The sequence below is a fragment of the Acanthochromis polyacanthus genome, chromosome 18, assembly GCF_021347895.1.
Source record: "Acanthochromis polyacanthus isolate Apoly-LR-REF ecotype Palm Island chromosome 18, KAUST_Apoly_ChrSc, whole genome shotgun sequence".
Taxonomy (NCBI): domain Eukaryota; kingdom Metazoa; phylum Chordata; class Actinopteri; family Pomacentridae; genus Acanthochromis; species Acanthochromis polyacanthus.
The window spans coordinates 28,855,503-28,873,427 of NC_067130.1; the positions used below are offsets into that span (position 1 = coordinate 28,855,503).

Sequence of the window (17,925 nt, forward strand, 5' to 3'; positions counted from 1 at the left end):
TGTAATACTGTAGCAACATGTAATACTGTGGCCTTTAGCATCTGTTTTTGAGTAATACTGCGAACAGACAGACAGATGGACAAACGTATGCAGATCGTCACATAACTCTGCCATGTTCCTTTGCAGAGTAATAAGTCTGTTATTGCCTAGTGAACAACAAACATCTGAATCTTGTACTTGCATTTCCATCCAAGTCCCCAAAACTGACTGCATGAAACATGGAAGTAATGACTTAAAAACCAGCATAGTCCCACTCTGAGAAGGTTGTAGGACCGGTTGTACAGGAACCAAAGAAGAAATTTTTCAACAAAAAGCATTACTGGGATTTTTAACAACCCTGAATGCTGGTAGCAAACACAAGCAGTGATAAGTACAAGATAATAAACCTAAAAAACCTGGGTTTGAACGCCAGCAAAGGAGACAAGATGACGCAAAGAAGACATTGGCTTGAGTGAAGAAAAGAAATGAAGATTAAAGACATCGAAAGAAAAGAAAACACAGACAGTGAGATCAGCAGAGTCGGTTTTATCTCACCATGGTGATCAGACACAATGTGCTCATGGGACGCTTTCATCTGATGGTTTTAATGTTTGGTCTGCTCCAGAACAAAGAAGAAACCATGAGAAAGGAAGCCAAGGAATCGATTTGCCACCAAAACATTTCAAAAAGATGCAGATAATCAATCATATTCAGAACAAAGACACCCGACTAGACCAGTGAGGTAAGACAAAATACATAAGAGGAGAAAATAAGTAAAATAACAGCTATTATCAAGATATCTGGCTGTATTATAAATATTTATAATGTTGCAAAACAATGAGTAGGGCTGCTTTATCAACTAATAAATGATTCTGTACTTCATTTGCACTTCTCATAGAAATAGAATGTTTCTACCCATGAACAGATCAATAAATGATTATAAATTATCAGAACTGGCAAGATTTCTGCAACAATATGATGAAAAATTTGATCTTTAATATTTAATTTAGGTGATTTGTCAAACACGTTTCTTTTGTTACAAAATTGGATTTTCAGAAAATGTTCTGCATCACAGTGTGAACCTAAATGACAAATTAAACTGCAACTTTACCTCCCTGGATCAGAACAGCTCCAGAGTTCCTTTTCAATTAGTTAATTTTCTATTAATTAATTCTCCAAGGAGTGATGGCAATTAATTTAAAAGATATAACGGCGGGTATCACTGTCTAGCACACTTTCTGCTCGGTGTTGCGTGAAGGCCACAGCCAATGATTCACTTCCTTTTCATGCTTATCAATGTGCTTTTATGTCACGCATTGAAGCATCTGCATGTTTTTCCGCATATGTATTAAGATTCCTCCTTTAATTTGCCACCTGCCAGTGTGTTGTACACAGAAAATGACATGTGCTGTGACACGTTTATCTGTATCTCTGCCGCAGCCATTAACTATGTTTCAGCAGCAATTCATGTGAACAGACAGGTGAGCATCAGAGCTTTTGGTGATTTGCAACAACCTCCTAACAACGGCCTCCGATATTTCATAACCGCTCTCTTTTGAAAGAAGGAAAGCCAATTTTCTCCTCACAGTGGGGTGACAAAGGTTCATATTCATGTTCGTATTCTTCAAGATATTGTGGGGCAACAAGGCCTCCGCGAATTTCAAGATTTACAGAAATCCTGTAACCTCTGGGGCACTTTTCTCTTTTTTTTGTCCGTTTTTAATCTAGCGTTGGGTCCAGCAGTGCATTCCCATTATAATAACGCCCTTCACTTGACACTAAGCAAACACTATTGTCTCTACATTCCATAAATTCACTGAGGCTTCATGCAAACCTTTGACTCTTAACACACAATCAAATACAGATATTAATACTTCCAGATGTCTGGATTGGCATTCAATAAGGTAAAATATACCCCAAAAACACAGAAAATATCCAACAAAACAGAATAAATGTATTCACAGGTTGTATTTCACACAACAAATGAAACTAAGATACACTTCAGACAACAGAGAGGCCAGAGGTTAAACACATTTTGAATAAATAACTCAAATTTTACGCCTAATATAACTGAGAAAAGTCTCCTCCAACTTCATGACGGCTTCTGTTAGGAGATAAATACAAATTTCAGGTGTCTTTCAGTGGGTCTCACAGCCCCTAAAAGGACAGCAGCTTGTCTTTGTAAACCGCCATGCATTGTCAGTAAGAGAACGGCTCTCCTGGGGTTCTGCACAGCTGGAGCTCCGATAATATTATACTGAAATATTACAACCCAGTCAAAGCAAATAGTGGAAAACAGGGTTGTATTATAAACAATAATGGTCTTTTTCAGTTTTGCTGCCATGCATTTGCTTCCTGGCTCACTTGTTTAGAATATTAAACACACGTATATGTGCATTCTCTGGTTAGTTTATACATGTACTTATCTTTTATGTACACTTCTGGTTGTGTCTGTGGATATTATCGTGGGTAACAGAGAAGATTAGCATAATTATCTAATTCCTTTGTTGTTGATTTATGTAATATAATCCTTGGCCAGTCGGAGAACTGGACTGGGATGAATGGTTAGGTCGTGGTGGAAGTTTATTTATACGTATCCGGCTTTGGTTCACCGTGTCAGGGGATTAGAGAGTGGGAGGGGAGTGGGTTGGTGGCAGGAAATTAGAAAAACGAGGGTCGGAAAATGAAATTCTTGTGTTGTATCTTGCTGATCATATACAAAAAATAAATAGGTGATCACAAATAATCTCCTTGAACAACAGACTGATGTGAGTTTGAGCTTGAAAACAGACTCGACATCATGCATCACAAATATTTATGTGTATCAATGGTGAAACTTATCATCTCCAGCTGTGATCTGCATGGTGAATACGGATAGAACTCACCCTCCAGCAGGACTGTCGCCGGTGTTTCCCGTTGTTGTAGGTGTGGCTGTGCGGGTCGCTGAGCGTCAGAGAGATGAAGTCCTTTCTGGAAGGTGGATACATCCTCTAATCGGGGCGGACAGTCAAAGGTCATAGAACCTGCAGCCAGAAAAACAAAATATTCTGTTAGCTTTGCGGGGCAGCATGGCTTGGTGCTTAGAACTGTTGCCTTGAAGCTAAAAGATCCCCGGTTCACATCCTGGCCTCCCCAGGATCTTTCTGCATGGAGTTGGCATGTTTTCTCTAGCTTCCTCATACAGTCAGGTGATTTGTGATTCTAAATAATCTGTAGGAGTGACTGTGAGTCTCTATATGTAGCGCTGTGATCGACTGGTGACCTGTCCAGGATGTCCGCTGCCTTCATCCTAAGACAGCTGGGACAGACTCCAGCCCCTCTGTAATGAGGATTAAGCGGTGTTTAGATAATGGATGGATTGATGAAACTGTAAAAGATCTTAACTCAGATTGTAAGATTTTTCTATAAACTGAAAATGAAACATGCTATAATTGTATATTGAAAAAAATAACTCTATACGTAGTGTAGTGGCTTTCGTAAATTAGTGAAAATCTAGGATGTCACAACTCGTCAGAACCGCAGCAGTCAAATGGACATATTTTTTCCAAGTTCTGTCCATTAGCATAAAACCATTACTTTGTTCCACAGTAGTGGTTTTGTACATGCAAGTATACTCGCGTTCAAAAGTTTGGGGTCATGCAGACAATTTTATGTCTTCCATGAAAAGTCATATTTTACTGATGTGTTCACGTAACTGCAAAAGGGTTTTCTAATCATCAATTCGTCCGTAGATGTGATTGTTTGTCTCTATGTGTAGCCCTGTGACAGAGTGGGACCTGTCCAGGGTGTTCTCTGCCTTCACCCTCAGTCAGCTGGGATAGACTCCAGCTCCCCATGACCCTAATGAGGATTAAGCGGGGTAAAGATAATAGATGGATATTGGTTTTGCATGTCCCAAGTCAGAAACATCATCAGCAACTCCTCTCGCCCCCTCCATGGACTGTTCTCCTGCTGGCCTCTAGAAAGAGGTTCTGCAGTATTCAGTGCAGGACGACCAGGTTCTGTAGTCACTTTTCCCCTCAGGTCATCAGACTGCTGAATAATAATAAGGACAGTGTGCTGCTTATTACCTCTTCAACTATATTCTTACTTAAACTACCATTCAAAAGTTTGGGGTCATTTAGAAATGCTATTTTTAAAAGAAAAGGGGCTTATTTTAATGAAGATAACATTAAATTAATCAGAAATACATTTCCCCTTGAGAATCAATGAAACATTTAAAAATTCTGAATAAAATAGAGAGGTGAAAGGCAAAATAGAAGTCAAAAATCATAAAATCAGAATAAGAAAATGCTGAAAGATGACATAATTAACTGTACCTTAAATAGACTGATACATGCAAATAAGTGAATAAACAGAGAAATTAATGGATAAAATTAGTTCTACGAAGAGTAATACATACACTACCATTAAAAAGTTTGGGGTCACTTAGAAATGTCTTAATTTTTGAAAGAAAAACTTTTTTTTCAATGAAATGACATTAAATGAATCAGAAATACAGTCACAACATGAATAAAAGTGTGAGTTTTCATGGAGAACATGAAATTGTCTGGATGACCCCAAACTTTTGAACAGTAATGTAATACAGTGTTTTGTTGCACTACTGTTAACTAAATTTTTTTTTAATATTTTGCACTCCTTGTACCTTTTTTCCTTCTTTTTTTTTGCTGCTGTATTTTTTAATTTTTAATACAAACTTGTCCAAGTCTATTTTCAAGACTTTCTCCAGTGAGAGGAAAGTTTTTACCTCGTGAAAGTGCCCATGTGGTGTTTTTTATCTGCTGGAAGACACATCATGAGTGAAATAAGCAATTTCCGGACCATTAATGTCCTTCAGAATCAGTTTCTATCATGTACGGCTGAGTTACTCCAGGATTACAGCCTGCCATCGAGTAGTAGTGTTACACTGAGCAGAGCTGCAGGTGAGTCTTTAAATATGCACTTTTGTATGATATTAGTCATTTCAGTTTCAATGTCACAGCTCTAATTACTTTATGGCTGCAGAAAACAAGCTGAACTGGTCCTACAAAGCTATTTAAAATGGGATTAACCAGTGGACTGGTTTCACATCAGCGCGCAGAGCAGGTTAAGGGATACAGAGACAGGTTTCAAGGACCCACATTGTGACAGAAATCTTATTAATCCATCAAAATAACCTGACTTCATTAACACAGGGTTGAATTTTAAAGATTACATATCTCTATATTTCAGCAGTGCAGTCCAGTTTATTTGCATCTACAGCTGCTTCTATTTGGAAAAAGAATCATTTTATTATTCTGCAGTGACAGCAAAGGTATATCCTTGAGAAATGTAACACTTCTGGTAGCAAATACTCCTGACCACAGAAATGTTTGGCATGACTTTCAGAATAACTAGTGGCAAAACTACAGTCGTGTTTCTGTTGCTGTATGTGTGCATATTTTATAAACTTGTTTAGCATGCAATTAACAATTTGTGAATGGGTTTTATATGTAAGATCTAGAAATTATCTCTTTTGCAGCTATCCCATCACTTTTAATCTTTAAAATATAACCTTGGTGAGTAGAATCAAGTCATTTTGATGCATTTATACGATTTTAGCCATATTATATAAGGGAACAGCACTTTTTGGCAAGTGGAAAACTGCAGAATACAAGTTAAATTTATATTTTTGAGCCATTTCAAACAAGAAAAACAATTGGTTTGAACCACATACAGCAGTTTTCCACTGAACTTAAAGTGATCTACAGCCGATTTAATCTGGATGAAACGTATAAATACACATATCTATATCTTTAGTGATATAGGTTCAGATGTAGTTGTGTTTTTGTTGTTTAGGATGTATGTGTGCATGTGTAATATCCTTGGTCAGCTTCTAAATAACACAATTGAAGGATGGATTTTGGATTTCTACATCCATCCTATGGGCTACAATCTTTAAAATACAATGGTCACAATTGAAATCAAGTCATTTTACTGCAATAAAAACATTTCAGTCACAATATCAAGGTTGCAAATACTTTTTGGCACATTGAAAATTGCCCAACTTGAGTTTAAAATGGGGCTATAAAGCTATTTCAGACAGTAAAAATAGCTGGATTGATAATATTATAGTGCATAGAGCAGGTAAGGTGACATGTAGGCAGTCTCTGTGTTGATGGCTGCTACAGCTACTGAGTTCTAAAATCCATTACTATCAGGAAAACATGCCATAACTAAACTCAAATATAGTGATGCACCTTAAGGTGGTGTAAGCAGAATTTAATCATAGAGTACCAGCAAAAAGAGCAAAGCTAAATGTGAAGTAAACACACAGGCAGCTCTATGAATCGTTCATCTTGTAATCAAAAGTTTCCTCACTATAAATGACTGTAGGTATTCAAGGATTCAGTCAAATACTGACAGGCTTCTGCACGAACATAAAGATAACGGTACAGTTCTCATATTACGGTAGCCATATAGCAACAAGCTATTAAAGCTAATGAGGCTACTATTACCTACTTCTAGGCTACTAAGCACACCATAAACACAACATTCAGGTGAGAACTGAACCACGGAGATTCCTGAACTCACATTTGAGCAGCTCGGCTCCTCGTAGCGGCACTCGTCTCCAAACACCTGTTAGCCTGCTAGCTAGCAGCGGCCAGCTCGCTGCTCCGGCTCGGTTCTGAATGGAAAAGTGCCGCAGTTCGGATGCGAGAGGGCGGAACGTGCAGCGCAGCCGTCCGTGGCACCGTCACACGGCCTGTACCGCTGCTACATGAAGTGACAAACCAGTTCAACCGGGGACAAAGCGGCTAAAGTTGAGGGATAAACAAGCTGACAGATGCTGAGGAGAGATGACGATGGATGACGTGGGGGTCATGTGCCCTGGGCACGTGCTCTGAGAGTGGGAGGTTAGCCCTCAATTAGATCAATAAATAAAGAAATAGATTATTAAAAAGACCAGATATGATCTGTAGCTTAAAAAAACAGGAAACACATCTGTAAATCAACAGTCTATTTTTTTTTGGCATTTTTAAATCCTCAAAATATATGAATTATATTTCAAATAATCGCAAATATCTGTAAACTATTATTTTTTTGCTGATTTTTGTATTATTTCTCTGTTAAATGTCAAATAGATAATACTGTATAAAAAGCCTAAATACTATATAGAAATAAACCAAAAATAAATCATGCAAACCTAGGACATGTGGAGCAAAAAAAAAGTTAAAAAGAGATGCAATAATGTAACTATTTTTTTAAATGTGAAAATAATGGCAAATTTTAATTTTATCAACTTACATGAAAAAATAACAAAAAATGAAAAAACATGAACTTTTCTATACAGTTTTTTTGTCAGTTTTTTGTTTGTTTTTTTATGCTAAAAGTCAATAATAGCTTTGTTCTGTCATGTTACTCGATATTATGTGTAATTGAACAAAACATGGAAAAGCTCTAAAATAACACTTTAAAAATTATTTGGCATTTTGCCATCCTAAAAATACACACATTTTCTTTCAAAAAATAGCAAACATCTGTTAAACAAAACCAAAAAACCCTTTTTTTTCAGATGATTTAGAGACAATCAAAACAATGTGATTTTACAGTGAGATGTTTAAATAACCAAACCAAACAAAAAAGCACCCCACAAATTAGCATTTGTAAAAATACAAGACATTATTTACAGCTTTGGCCTGTTTTTAAATGACTGAAGTGTAAATAAATAGAAAAAAAAATCTGTAATTTTACTAGATATGATCTGTAATTGAACAAAGCTGAAAAAAATCCCCCCTAAAAGAAAGTTAACAACTGTTTAGTGTCTTTAAATTAATCATGGGACTGAAGTTGTAGAAGTCATCAGAAAACATCATCACAGTTTGACCAAATACGTGCAAAACTTAGTATGATAGAAACACACTGAGTCCACATGTGGTTATGTATTTTTGCTTTAATTCAGCCGACACAAATTCTTTGCAGGAGCTGACGGAGGGATCACACAAGACAGATGTCCAGCATGTCGTTTCATACTTTCAGTGAGTGACAATTTGTACAAAACATGTAAAGGAACAATGATCAGTCTCAGCCAGCTAAGGCAATCATATGAAATGCTGTGACAAATCTAAATACAAAAAAAAAGAGGAAATATTGCAGATTAAACACCGGGGCCAGAACCAACATCAGCTGTATGTTCAGTTCTGGTTCTCCTCAGAAACTGCATGAAAATGAAGGAAAGTTTTCCAGCTGCAGAGATGCTGTTTTTGGAGGAGCACATTAACTACGCTCTCACCACTAACTCCCTGAGATCTTACTCAAATCTTGTCGCTGCAGACTGACTATGAGGTTTGCTGCTCTTCCACCGGACACGAGCACTTCTTAGATCGAATGTAGCAGAAATGCAGGTGGACGGCGATCACTAAAAGCTAAGTGGGCAGTAAAAGGTCGGGTATTTAAGGGCAAAGAAGCTCTGCAGGGCCGGCTTAATAATCTTAGCGTCAAACTAAAGCATGATTTAAACAAAGCAGTGGGAGAAATTACAGTTTGGTTCTGGGAAAAATTGGGAAAATGTGTAAAATAACCTCAGCTTTACATAAAATAACACTTGTCACACTCCTAACATGCCTTATTTTAACTGGACTGGTGAAAAAAAAAATGCATTTCATAAACATTACGAGCTCAAATTCTATTAAAGCAGCAACGATCAAAAATCTTCAGGGAAAAATGTGAAAAGCAGATTATTAATCAGGCTGAATCATTATTTTGTTAATTCCCCAGATGTGTTCATGCCAGGCTTTCCTCACATAGGATTTTTTTTTTAAAAAAAATGTATGTTTCTTCTTTTTATGCATTTTCTCCATGTCAGATGCTCCTATAATTCATCTCTGGTTAATGTAGCCTTTGGCTATCCTGTAAAGCTGCTGCATTAATATTCTGCAGCTGACCAGAAGGTTTAAAGTCGAATGAAGATCAATGATTAAACCGTGTTTATCATTTTATGAGCGAAAGCGTGCAGGAGTTCATCTCTTTGGCACTTGAATAATCAGGTGTTTCTATGTTACTCACTTCCTGTCATCAAATTAAAGGAAAAGAGTAAATTTTTGCTCTATTTTTTTAATATTTCACAACTTTCATGTTCTGTTAAAACTCCACTGGTTCCCTCTGAAGACTGAAAAACAGCTAATAAAAGTGATGTTCAGCTTCATCAGGAGTTAATAAATCAGATGTTTGAGGCTGTTTTACTGCAGAGACTTTCACATTTGGTGTTTAGAGGGGTTTTCAGTCAGGTTTTGTATGCAGCAAATATTACAGGTTTAATGAGTGGTTTTAAACCCAGTTTCCTTTTTCAGACTCTGATGAAAAGGGATTCCCACCTCTGTGCCTCACTGTCAGGATTATGCCTTTACTGTGGTAAAGTGTGGAAAAGTTTTAATTTTGGTTTATTTTAAACATCATTGGATGTATTATAAGGCATCTAAGTCTTTTTGAGTAAGTAGTTAAGTAGTTTTGAGTCCTTTAGGAAAATTTTTGTCTCAATTTGGAAAAAAACTTATGTATTCATATACACATTCTAAATATTGTTTGGTGTATTTTAGGTAATTTAAGTCATTTTGAGTAATCCTGGACAAGTTTGGAGTGCTTTGGGACAATTTTCAAGCCATTTTGTTAAGCTGTTTTCAGTAATCTTGGACAGGGTTTGTGTCTTTTGGGACAGTTCTTGTGTCAATTTGGACAAGTTTTTTTTTTTAAAAATGTTGGTTGTATTTCGGGTAATTTAAGTCATTTTGAGTAGTTTTGAGTTCTTTGGGACAATCTGTGGCTCATTTTGGAAAAAAAATAATGTAATCATGGACACATTCTAAATAATTTTTTGGTGTATTTTAGGTCATTTAAGCAATTTTGAGTAATCTTGGACGAGTTCTAAGTCCTTTGGGACAATTTTCAAGTCCTTTTCTACAGGTTTTGAGTTATTTTCAGTCATCTTGGACAGGTTTTGCTTCATTTGGGACAATTTTTGTGTCAATTTAGACAAGTTTTAAACAACGTTGAATGTATTTAAGGTATTTGAAGTTATTTTGACTCTGATTTTGCACTAAATGGACCAATCAGGTGCTGCCTACCTTAGTAAGAGAAATAGGATGCTATGATAGTGAGCTATGAGGAATATTAAGATATATTATGACACATTAGAGGACTGCTAGTAAAATAAAATTCAATCATGCAAATTAACATTTATTTTACCATTTATTGACAAGACGGCGGCTGCGTGTTCGAACTCTGAAATTTTATTTAGTTTTACAGTCTACAAAGTGAGTGCATTTAGGTCTAAAGTGCTCCATAATGAAGGATTACTGGAATTGTTTGGTCAAATTGGTCAAATTAATGTTACTGATTGAATATTCTCTGTGATAAATACCAATATACTAATGAATTTTCTCATCTGTGTTTGATTAGCTGCAGCACCAGCAGTGGAAAATGATCTTGGAGACAAATTCGAGCCTAACACAACAAACAACCATGCATTTTCTGCATCGGGTTACCACGGCAACGTGATGCATACAGTTTGCCTGCTGTAACATTGCCTCAGCGGAGAATCTGCGTCACGAATTGGTGAAGGGGAGATGCTTCTTATGGCAGGTTTGAAGCCAAACCTCTGAACAGAACCGTGTCAAAAGGATGTCAACCATCAGTTACCATGGTGATCCAACATCAACACACACTGACAGCACTGATTTTAAGCTCCACATACCTGCTATAACCCACTAATGTTGCTTTGTAGTGCAGCCCTCAGATAGGCATTTCTTTCTTTTACTCCAGGACTTTTTTCTCCTTTTTGGGGATATTTATACATTTATTAGCTAAACAGTAGAGACACATCTGACATTTGTAGGAAAGCGTGGAGAGTGAACAACATGCAGTGAAGCTCCGTGGCTGGGATTTAAACCAATAACTTCCTGCTGTGTGTATTTGCAAACATGTTGGTTTCTGCTGCAGCCCCTTCTGAGCATTTCTGGCCAGAAACTACAGATTATGGGGATGAATAAATGTCTTCCATTGCTGTTTTTTTGAAAGAATTCTTTGAAAATCAATAATGCATTGCTGGTTTCCATGAATTTATCCTTTAACTTTTCTCATCTGAACACTTGTAAAGTCTAAACTCAAACACAAAGAGGCACATTCAGCGCCCACATGTGTCATTAAAGTACCTGAGAAATACAATTATATGAAAAAAAAACAAGAACCAATGCTTTGTATTTTAACAAGATGACAGATATCGACAAGTAAGATCTACTGGTTTTGGGATTAAATAATAAAAGTTGATCAGCACCTTGAGTTAAAGTGAAACGTGGCTTCACCTACAGTACTAAAGTACAGTAACAGACGAGGAGCCGTGTGCAGGAACACATTGTTAGGAGGTCAGTTCTATACAGTCTGAAAGCTATAACAGAAACCCTAAATACACAACAAAAACATTTAACAAAGAACATTGTATATAAAGGATAAAAAACATACATTTTTAAATTATTTAATACAAGATAAATGTCTCTGTAAACAAATTCGACTTCTCCGTGATATAAAAAAAAGCGCACATGTGCCCTTTGAAATTCATTCAGACGGAGTCACTCAACTCGACAGATCAGATCCTCCGATGGCCGGAGGGGAAGGTGATCTGCAGAAAGTGGGAGCTGCAGTCGTCCTCTCCGTGTTTTCAACGGAGGTTAGCGACTTCTAGCTGAAACACACCGGGCCGACTGTGAGGCCGAACAGGTGGCTGAAGTTTCCTCCTCCCATCAGAGCCACGTCCCTCAGAGGAAGCAGCTGCAGGTCCTCGAACTCAAACACCGACTCCCGAGGACCGGAAAGCGTCTCCTCTCCGGGCTGAGACACAGAAAACACAATAAATCCTTCAACATATTTAATCATTTGTTTGGGAGGGCAGCAGAAAGAGATGGTGTTTCTGAGTTTAAACTGAAAATCTACCTTTTTAGTCACACTTTTGATTGATTTAACGGATTTTATTGACCCTACTGTTCAAAAGTTTGGGGTCACTCGGACAGTTTCATGTTTTCCAGAAAGGCTGGTTATTTTCTTGTTTAATTTGTCAGTTGTTTGGTCTCCTAATTGTCACAAAATGGAGAAAGACGGTGATTAAGTCCAAAATGGCATCCTCAAAATGTCATTACAAGGGGTCCTCTATTTATGACGTCCTCAACCTATGGCGTTTTGTCGTTGCATTGGAACAGGTTACGTGGAACGAGTTGGCGAGCAGAGCGGACGAATACTATAAGAAGGCTTTGTTTACATTCCCCACGTGTACGTCACCTCGGATTATTGGATTAAAAACCTGCCGCTTCCATCTAGAATAGTCATTTACCACATTAACAATATCTAGACTGTTTTTCTATTTCATTTGTTATCTTCATTGAAAAAACTGCCTTTCTTTCAAAAATAAGGACATTTCTCAGTGACCCCAAACTTTTAAACGGTAGTATATGTATTTCTCCTCTTAGAACTATTTTTATTCATTCATTTCTTTATTTATTTGCTTATTTACATATATTAGTTTATTAAAGGTACAGTTTATTACTTAATTTTTAGCATTTTTTTAGCATTCTGATTTCATGATTTTTGACGTCTATCTCTATTTTAATCCGAATTCAAAATATTTCATTGATCCTCAAGGGGAAATTGCTTATCATTTAAAGTCTTAGAAAAACAAACAGTAGAAAAATACATAAATGGACATAAGTAGAAAAAGTAAAAGCAGAAAATGTAAAATGTGCATTTTCTAAGACAATAAAATGTAAGTATACAGTGTAATAAATAGTGTGTTTTTGCTCTGAAAAAAGTAGTTGTTGCACATTATTGAGGCTTAACTCAAGAAGTGAAATGAAGTGATAACACATCTTTTGTCTAATTGAATTTATTTTATTTGTGTGTCATTTTATTATATCTGGTGTTTCCTCATTGCACATACTACTGAAGACAGTGTTTTTAGTCCTTGGTTTACAACACAAAGTTAGGGGTTGTTTGTATTGTTATATTGCATTTTTATTTCTTTAATGCACTTGTGTTACGTTTAATTTGCATGACAACTCCTATACAAAGAAAGTACAGCTGACTGATCAGTTCTCTTCCAGATCTTTTCTTATTCTCTGTTTTTTAAGTCTCAGAACCAAATCGTCTTTAATCACAAACCACCACTGGAGCTTCTTTACTACATCTGGAGATGTCAAGCTCCTTTATTTTATTTTATTTTTTTTGCAGCTGCTGCATGATCTTGACATTAATAAAACTGCAATTTTGTGCAAACATTGTTGTCAACAGAAAGAGATCTTTTGCAGTAACTACACCCGTTCTTCCAAGTCTAAACAGCTTTTCTTTGAGCTACCTGACAATCTTTTAGTGCTCCAAGGTAACTTTGCTTCCTGGTGTCTGTGAGGAACTTGACGTCTCGCTCCGTCTGGCCCAGTCTATGTCCTGGATGGCAGGAATACGTCACCTTCTGGATGGCGGTGCTGCTGTGCAACCTCAGGAAACGCAACTGGACCACGTTGGCACCTGGATAGTAAAACTATTAAAAGATAAAAACATTAAAAACCAAACCCTAATTGAATAAACAATAGTCAAAATTATAGTGAATTTATGTCTTCATGTCTTTGGTATGTTCTGAGATTGCTACCTTTAATAGAAAAATGTTGCTCCTGCTATTGTAAGATATTATGATTATCTTATTGTTCATTTAATTCTCTTTAACCATTTATTATTTTTACTAATGTATTTCATTTTTTCATTATTAACACTAACATTACTCTTTATAGTCTTGGTTTTGGGGTTGTACCCTCTTTTTTCTTTTATCCACTTGTTCTATTAACTTACTATGGCATTTTATTCAATTATTTTATCTGGTGTTGTTCCTTTGAGTGGTCTTGAAAATCTAATACCATGTTAAATTCTTCTGATTTAATTATTTAACTTAAACAAATTATTGATCCTCAAGGGGAAATTGCTCCGATTCAATGTCTGAGAAATACAGTGCAAAAATACACAAGTAGAAAAATATAAGCATAAAATGTAAAATGTTTTTTTTAAATCTCAAAAAGATGCAAGAATACAGTGTGATAAATGCTGTTATCGTACATTAATGAGTCTGAACTAAAGCAATGAAGAAAAAACAGATTTAATTATATACTATTTATTCTATTCATCTGATTTTATTTTGTCTATATTAAATAAAATATAGCATAAAATTGTATTTAATTCTTAAATTTTATTTACTTTTTAAATTGTATTTAATTCATATATTTATTCAATTCATCTTATTTTAAGTTATTTTATCTAAATGAAATACAATAAAGGATTGCATTTGACTTAATTCATATTTAATTTTATTTAATTCTTGCTAATTCTGCTTTAATTTAATTTTTAACTTCGATTCCTTCCATCTTATTCTTCTTTTCTTTTTGGCCTGTATATAAAGCACTTTGTGAAGTCTGTTTTAAAATGTGTTCTATCAAGAAAATTATCATTACAATCATTGAGATATTGCATTATCATTTCGATTTACACTGTATCAAACTCACTAAAAACATCAATAAATGCACTTTTTATCATCATATCACAAAACTGCTTGTAAATTGAAGCATCCTGCGCCTATTTCTGTGTCCTTTCCACCTCATACAACCTTAGAAACTTTCGCCCACCTCCCTTCGCTGTCCTCAGGTGTTAGCATTGTCAAGTGGGGCCTAGTTATTAGAGATCCCAGGAGCAACCACTACCTGAATAAAAGCTTTAAGCAGACCAATGAAAAGCTAAAATGAGAAACTATATAAGTTAACCACATGATTATGCTTATGCTTGATGCAAGAATGATTTTCATAGGCTGATATATATTCTGAAATGATGTTTGCTATAGAATAGAATGATTTAAAATGAGTTATTTGATCATGCTAAGAAGAACGATTATAAGAAGTGATTAAGTGTAACTAAATGAGTTTTGAATTGAAGTAATCTGTGCTGTTCTGAGCTGTATGCAGGCAGGAAAGAGAAAAGCAGAAGTGAGAATGACAAAGCAGAAGTTGGGGACTGCTACTGTGTGCCTGGCGGAACCCAGGCCTGTGGCCAAATATGGTTATAGGAAGCACTCGAAGAGCATGTTGATCAGTGTGTGTAACTTGTGTATGTGTTAACAACAGAATGTGGAGCTGTGCATTTGCTGAGAAGAACATGATTACTGTATAACTGATGTATGTGATTACAAGAGTTAGACGGTGTCTAAACCTTATGACTTAGGCAAGTGAGCGTACAGATAATGTGTGTGTATTAGAGGATGAGACTATAAAAGAGACAGAGAAAGACACTGAATTCGGAGTTCTCCCCCAGAGGGGGAGATGCTGCTCGCCGGAGCTGCTGGAGAGCATTGCCAAAGTTCTGAAGAGTCGACACCGGACCTTTTGCCCAAGAGACGTGGAGACAACGCAGGATTTAGGCTCCAGAGTTTGCTGAGGACATCGTTGGAAGCAAAGTTGTTCTAACTTTGTTCAACAAGCAAAGACCACACTCTGCCAGATGGAGAGTCCTGAGAGGTCTGCAGTTATCCAAAGAGATGAAGAGAAGACAGCACCTACGACATCCAGAGAGGCGAAGGAGGAGGCAGCAGAGGGCTGCTCCCCTCCCCGGGGCTGGAGGACCCAGCGACCCACCACAGCCTGGAGAGTGAGACAGCAGGAACGCCCGCACTTGTGTTCCAACTACTGCTGCTAAAGATAACTGCCAGACCAACGATTGGCTTTCGGGACCTCTCCACTCCCCCTGCTAAGGAAAGAACACTCTTCGCCCACAAAAAAGACTTCGTACCGAGTCTGCTGGTCTCCGGAGGAGTTCAACTAGACGCAGGTCAAGACCGGGCGTGGCGGCAACAGCTGAGCTGAGCGAGTATTCCTCGACACCAGCTTAAATATTCTACTGAATCCTGACAGGTAAATTCTAATAGGCAGATAGAATCTGACCCTTTAAACGGAGAGCTGGTCCTGACTTAACCTGATGTAAGGATTAAGGAAGGCTAGACTGACTGACAGCATCAGTGTTTCTTTCTGGTATTTTCATCCACAGCCACTCACTCACCTGAAACCCCCGATCCAGCCTGCTGAGCCACTGAAATGATCCCTCTTCAGAAAAATCCTCCATCCAGGCTTTCATGGGCAGCTGCAGATGGAGAAACAACAAAGCATCTGAATGCAAAGTCCTGCTCACACGTACAGACGCTTGTGGAGGTCACCAGTGTTCAAACTCTGAGCTGTGAACTTTGGATTTGTTTGCAGCTCAAACGTGAACCAGAAGCAAAGTGGCAGCATTAGTAAACAATCTATTCACTTCCAATCATCTGAGGCCAACTGGTTGACTGACTGAGTCCATTTTTTTTAATGTCTAATTGACATTGTGTGTTTTATGTTTTCCTACAAACTGACATACAGAAAACTGACAATAATAAGGAGAAAATCAGTACCTTTTTTAGCCTCACATTTCACCCCATGAGAATGCCTCATTTTTTAATGCACTTACTGGAGCTGAATTTATTGATAAACTGTGTCTAAGCTGAACAAAAGTCTGCATATTTCTCAGCATCACAATGGACTAAAGAGCAGGAAGGTCAAACAGTAACTTTGCTCTTTCTGATTAGTATTGTGAACACTGATCTGCTACAACATGAAAACAAAGTTCCTATTTCCACTGTAGGAACTTGCAGGCTGTTTTAGGGCAGTCTGATCCTTTTCAGCATGTGATATTCCACAAATCAGAAGCAATACAGCAATCCTTAGGTCGAGAGAGAGAGTAGGATGGTGAATGCAAACCGTAAAGAAACTCGTGTACGAAGATCTAGTGAATGGAATAAAGTCAACTACAACGGCTGCAAAATGTTTTAAATGTCCTTCATTGTCACAATGGAGATGTCACATAACGGACTCTCTCATTTCTACCATAGTGGCTGCTGTAAGGGCATCTCAGAGGACACGGTATCTCATGTTCTTTACACTCCCATACGATGACCCTGCAGAGCACCTCATCATGTTCTGTTCACCGGACGAGAACTCATCACGGCATCATGTTTCCCCTCATGTGGGGGCACTGCAGAGGGCACCGATCGTGTTCCTTTACACTGAAAGGCCACCAGATTCTGCACATAAAGTACGTCAGAATAAATACCAACCCAGCAACAGTGAACTGCAATAAAAGAAACAGCACTTTACCATGTTTTTATGTATTTTGCAGGGTGTGATGATATGTTCTTCCACCCATGAGGGACCTCTGATTGAAAAATGCAGTTCCTTATATTTTATTTATTGCATTGTTTTCTCTTTTATCATGTATTTATTTGATTTATTCACTATTACTACTAAAAATACTCTTTCCAGCCCACGGTCTAACTCTTAATGTTCTTCCTGAGTATCTTTCTTTTCTTTTCTGCCTTGTCTGTAAAACACTTTATGAAGTCGATTTTAAAAAGTGTAAGATTTAAGAATGTTATTTTGACTTGGACTAAATGTTTCACTAATATTTCGATTTGCACTGCACCTCATTTGCTAAATCTACCAATGAATGGAGTTTTTATCACCATATTATAAAACTACTTGTGAATTAGGACATTTCTTTCGCCCACTTCTGTCTTTTTAACCTCAGACAATGGTATAAACTTTCAACCACCAGAATCAGTTATATTCTGGTATCTGAGGGATTTTACTGACATATAGAGGCTCGTCATCCTAATTTATTCATAAAAGGCTTTAAACAACTTTGGTGCACATTAGAGGCATTTTATCATGTTCATTCTGCACTTTAGTGGGAACTTTTGCAGTATTTTTTATTCCTAGGGGGCCTATGAGTTCAGCAGATCGTGCATTTTAGCAAAAAAAAAAGTTAGCAAATCAACAGTTTTCATTACTTTTTGTAACTCTTTCACCACGACTCATGACAAGGCAATGAAGTTTC

General features: G+C 37.1%; 2 protein-coding genes and 1 long non-coding RNA gene across 3 annotated transcripts in view; 1 reads left to right on the forward strand and 2 right to left on the reverse strand.

Moving 5' to 3' along the window:
* The window catches only part of man1b1a (mannosidase, alpha, class 1B, member 1a), a 43,451-nt gene extending 36,628 nt beyond the window's left edge, over positions 1-6,823 (reverse strand). The window contains exons 1-2 of the mRNA XM_022191008.2: positions 6,532-6,823; positions 2,865-3,002 (exon numbers count right to left, since the gene is read on the reverse strand). Coding sequence (XP_022046700.2) covers positions 2,865-2,966 — 102 coding nt within the window. The 5' untranslated portion in view covers positions 2,967-3,002; positions 6,532-6,823. The remainder of the gene's footprint in view (positions 1-2,864; positions 3,003-6,531) is intronic.
* Positions 6,824-7,873: 1,050 nt separating this feature from the next.
* si:ch211-196i2.1 (collagen alpha-1(III) chain) overlaps positions 7,874-17,925 on the reverse strand; it is a 53,303-nt gene continuing 43,251 nt past the window's right edge. Inside the window, exons 41-43 of the mRNA XM_051938183.1 lie at positions 16,063-16,143; positions 13,331-13,513; positions 7,874-11,817 (exon numbers count right to left, since the gene is read on the reverse strand). Coding sequence (XP_051794143.1) covers positions 11,668-11,817; positions 13,331-13,513; positions 16,063-16,143 — 414 coding nt within the window. The 3' untranslated portion in view covers positions 7,874-11,667. The remainder of the gene's footprint in view (positions 11,818-13,330; positions 13,514-16,062; positions 16,144-17,925) is intronic.
* LOC127530776 (uncharacterized) lies at positions 15,032-16,322 on the forward strand. The gene is made up of 2 exons (XR_007937423.1): positions 15,032-15,917; positions 16,051-16,322. It is a non-coding gene; the product is annotated as an uncharacterized LOC127530776 (long non-coding RNA).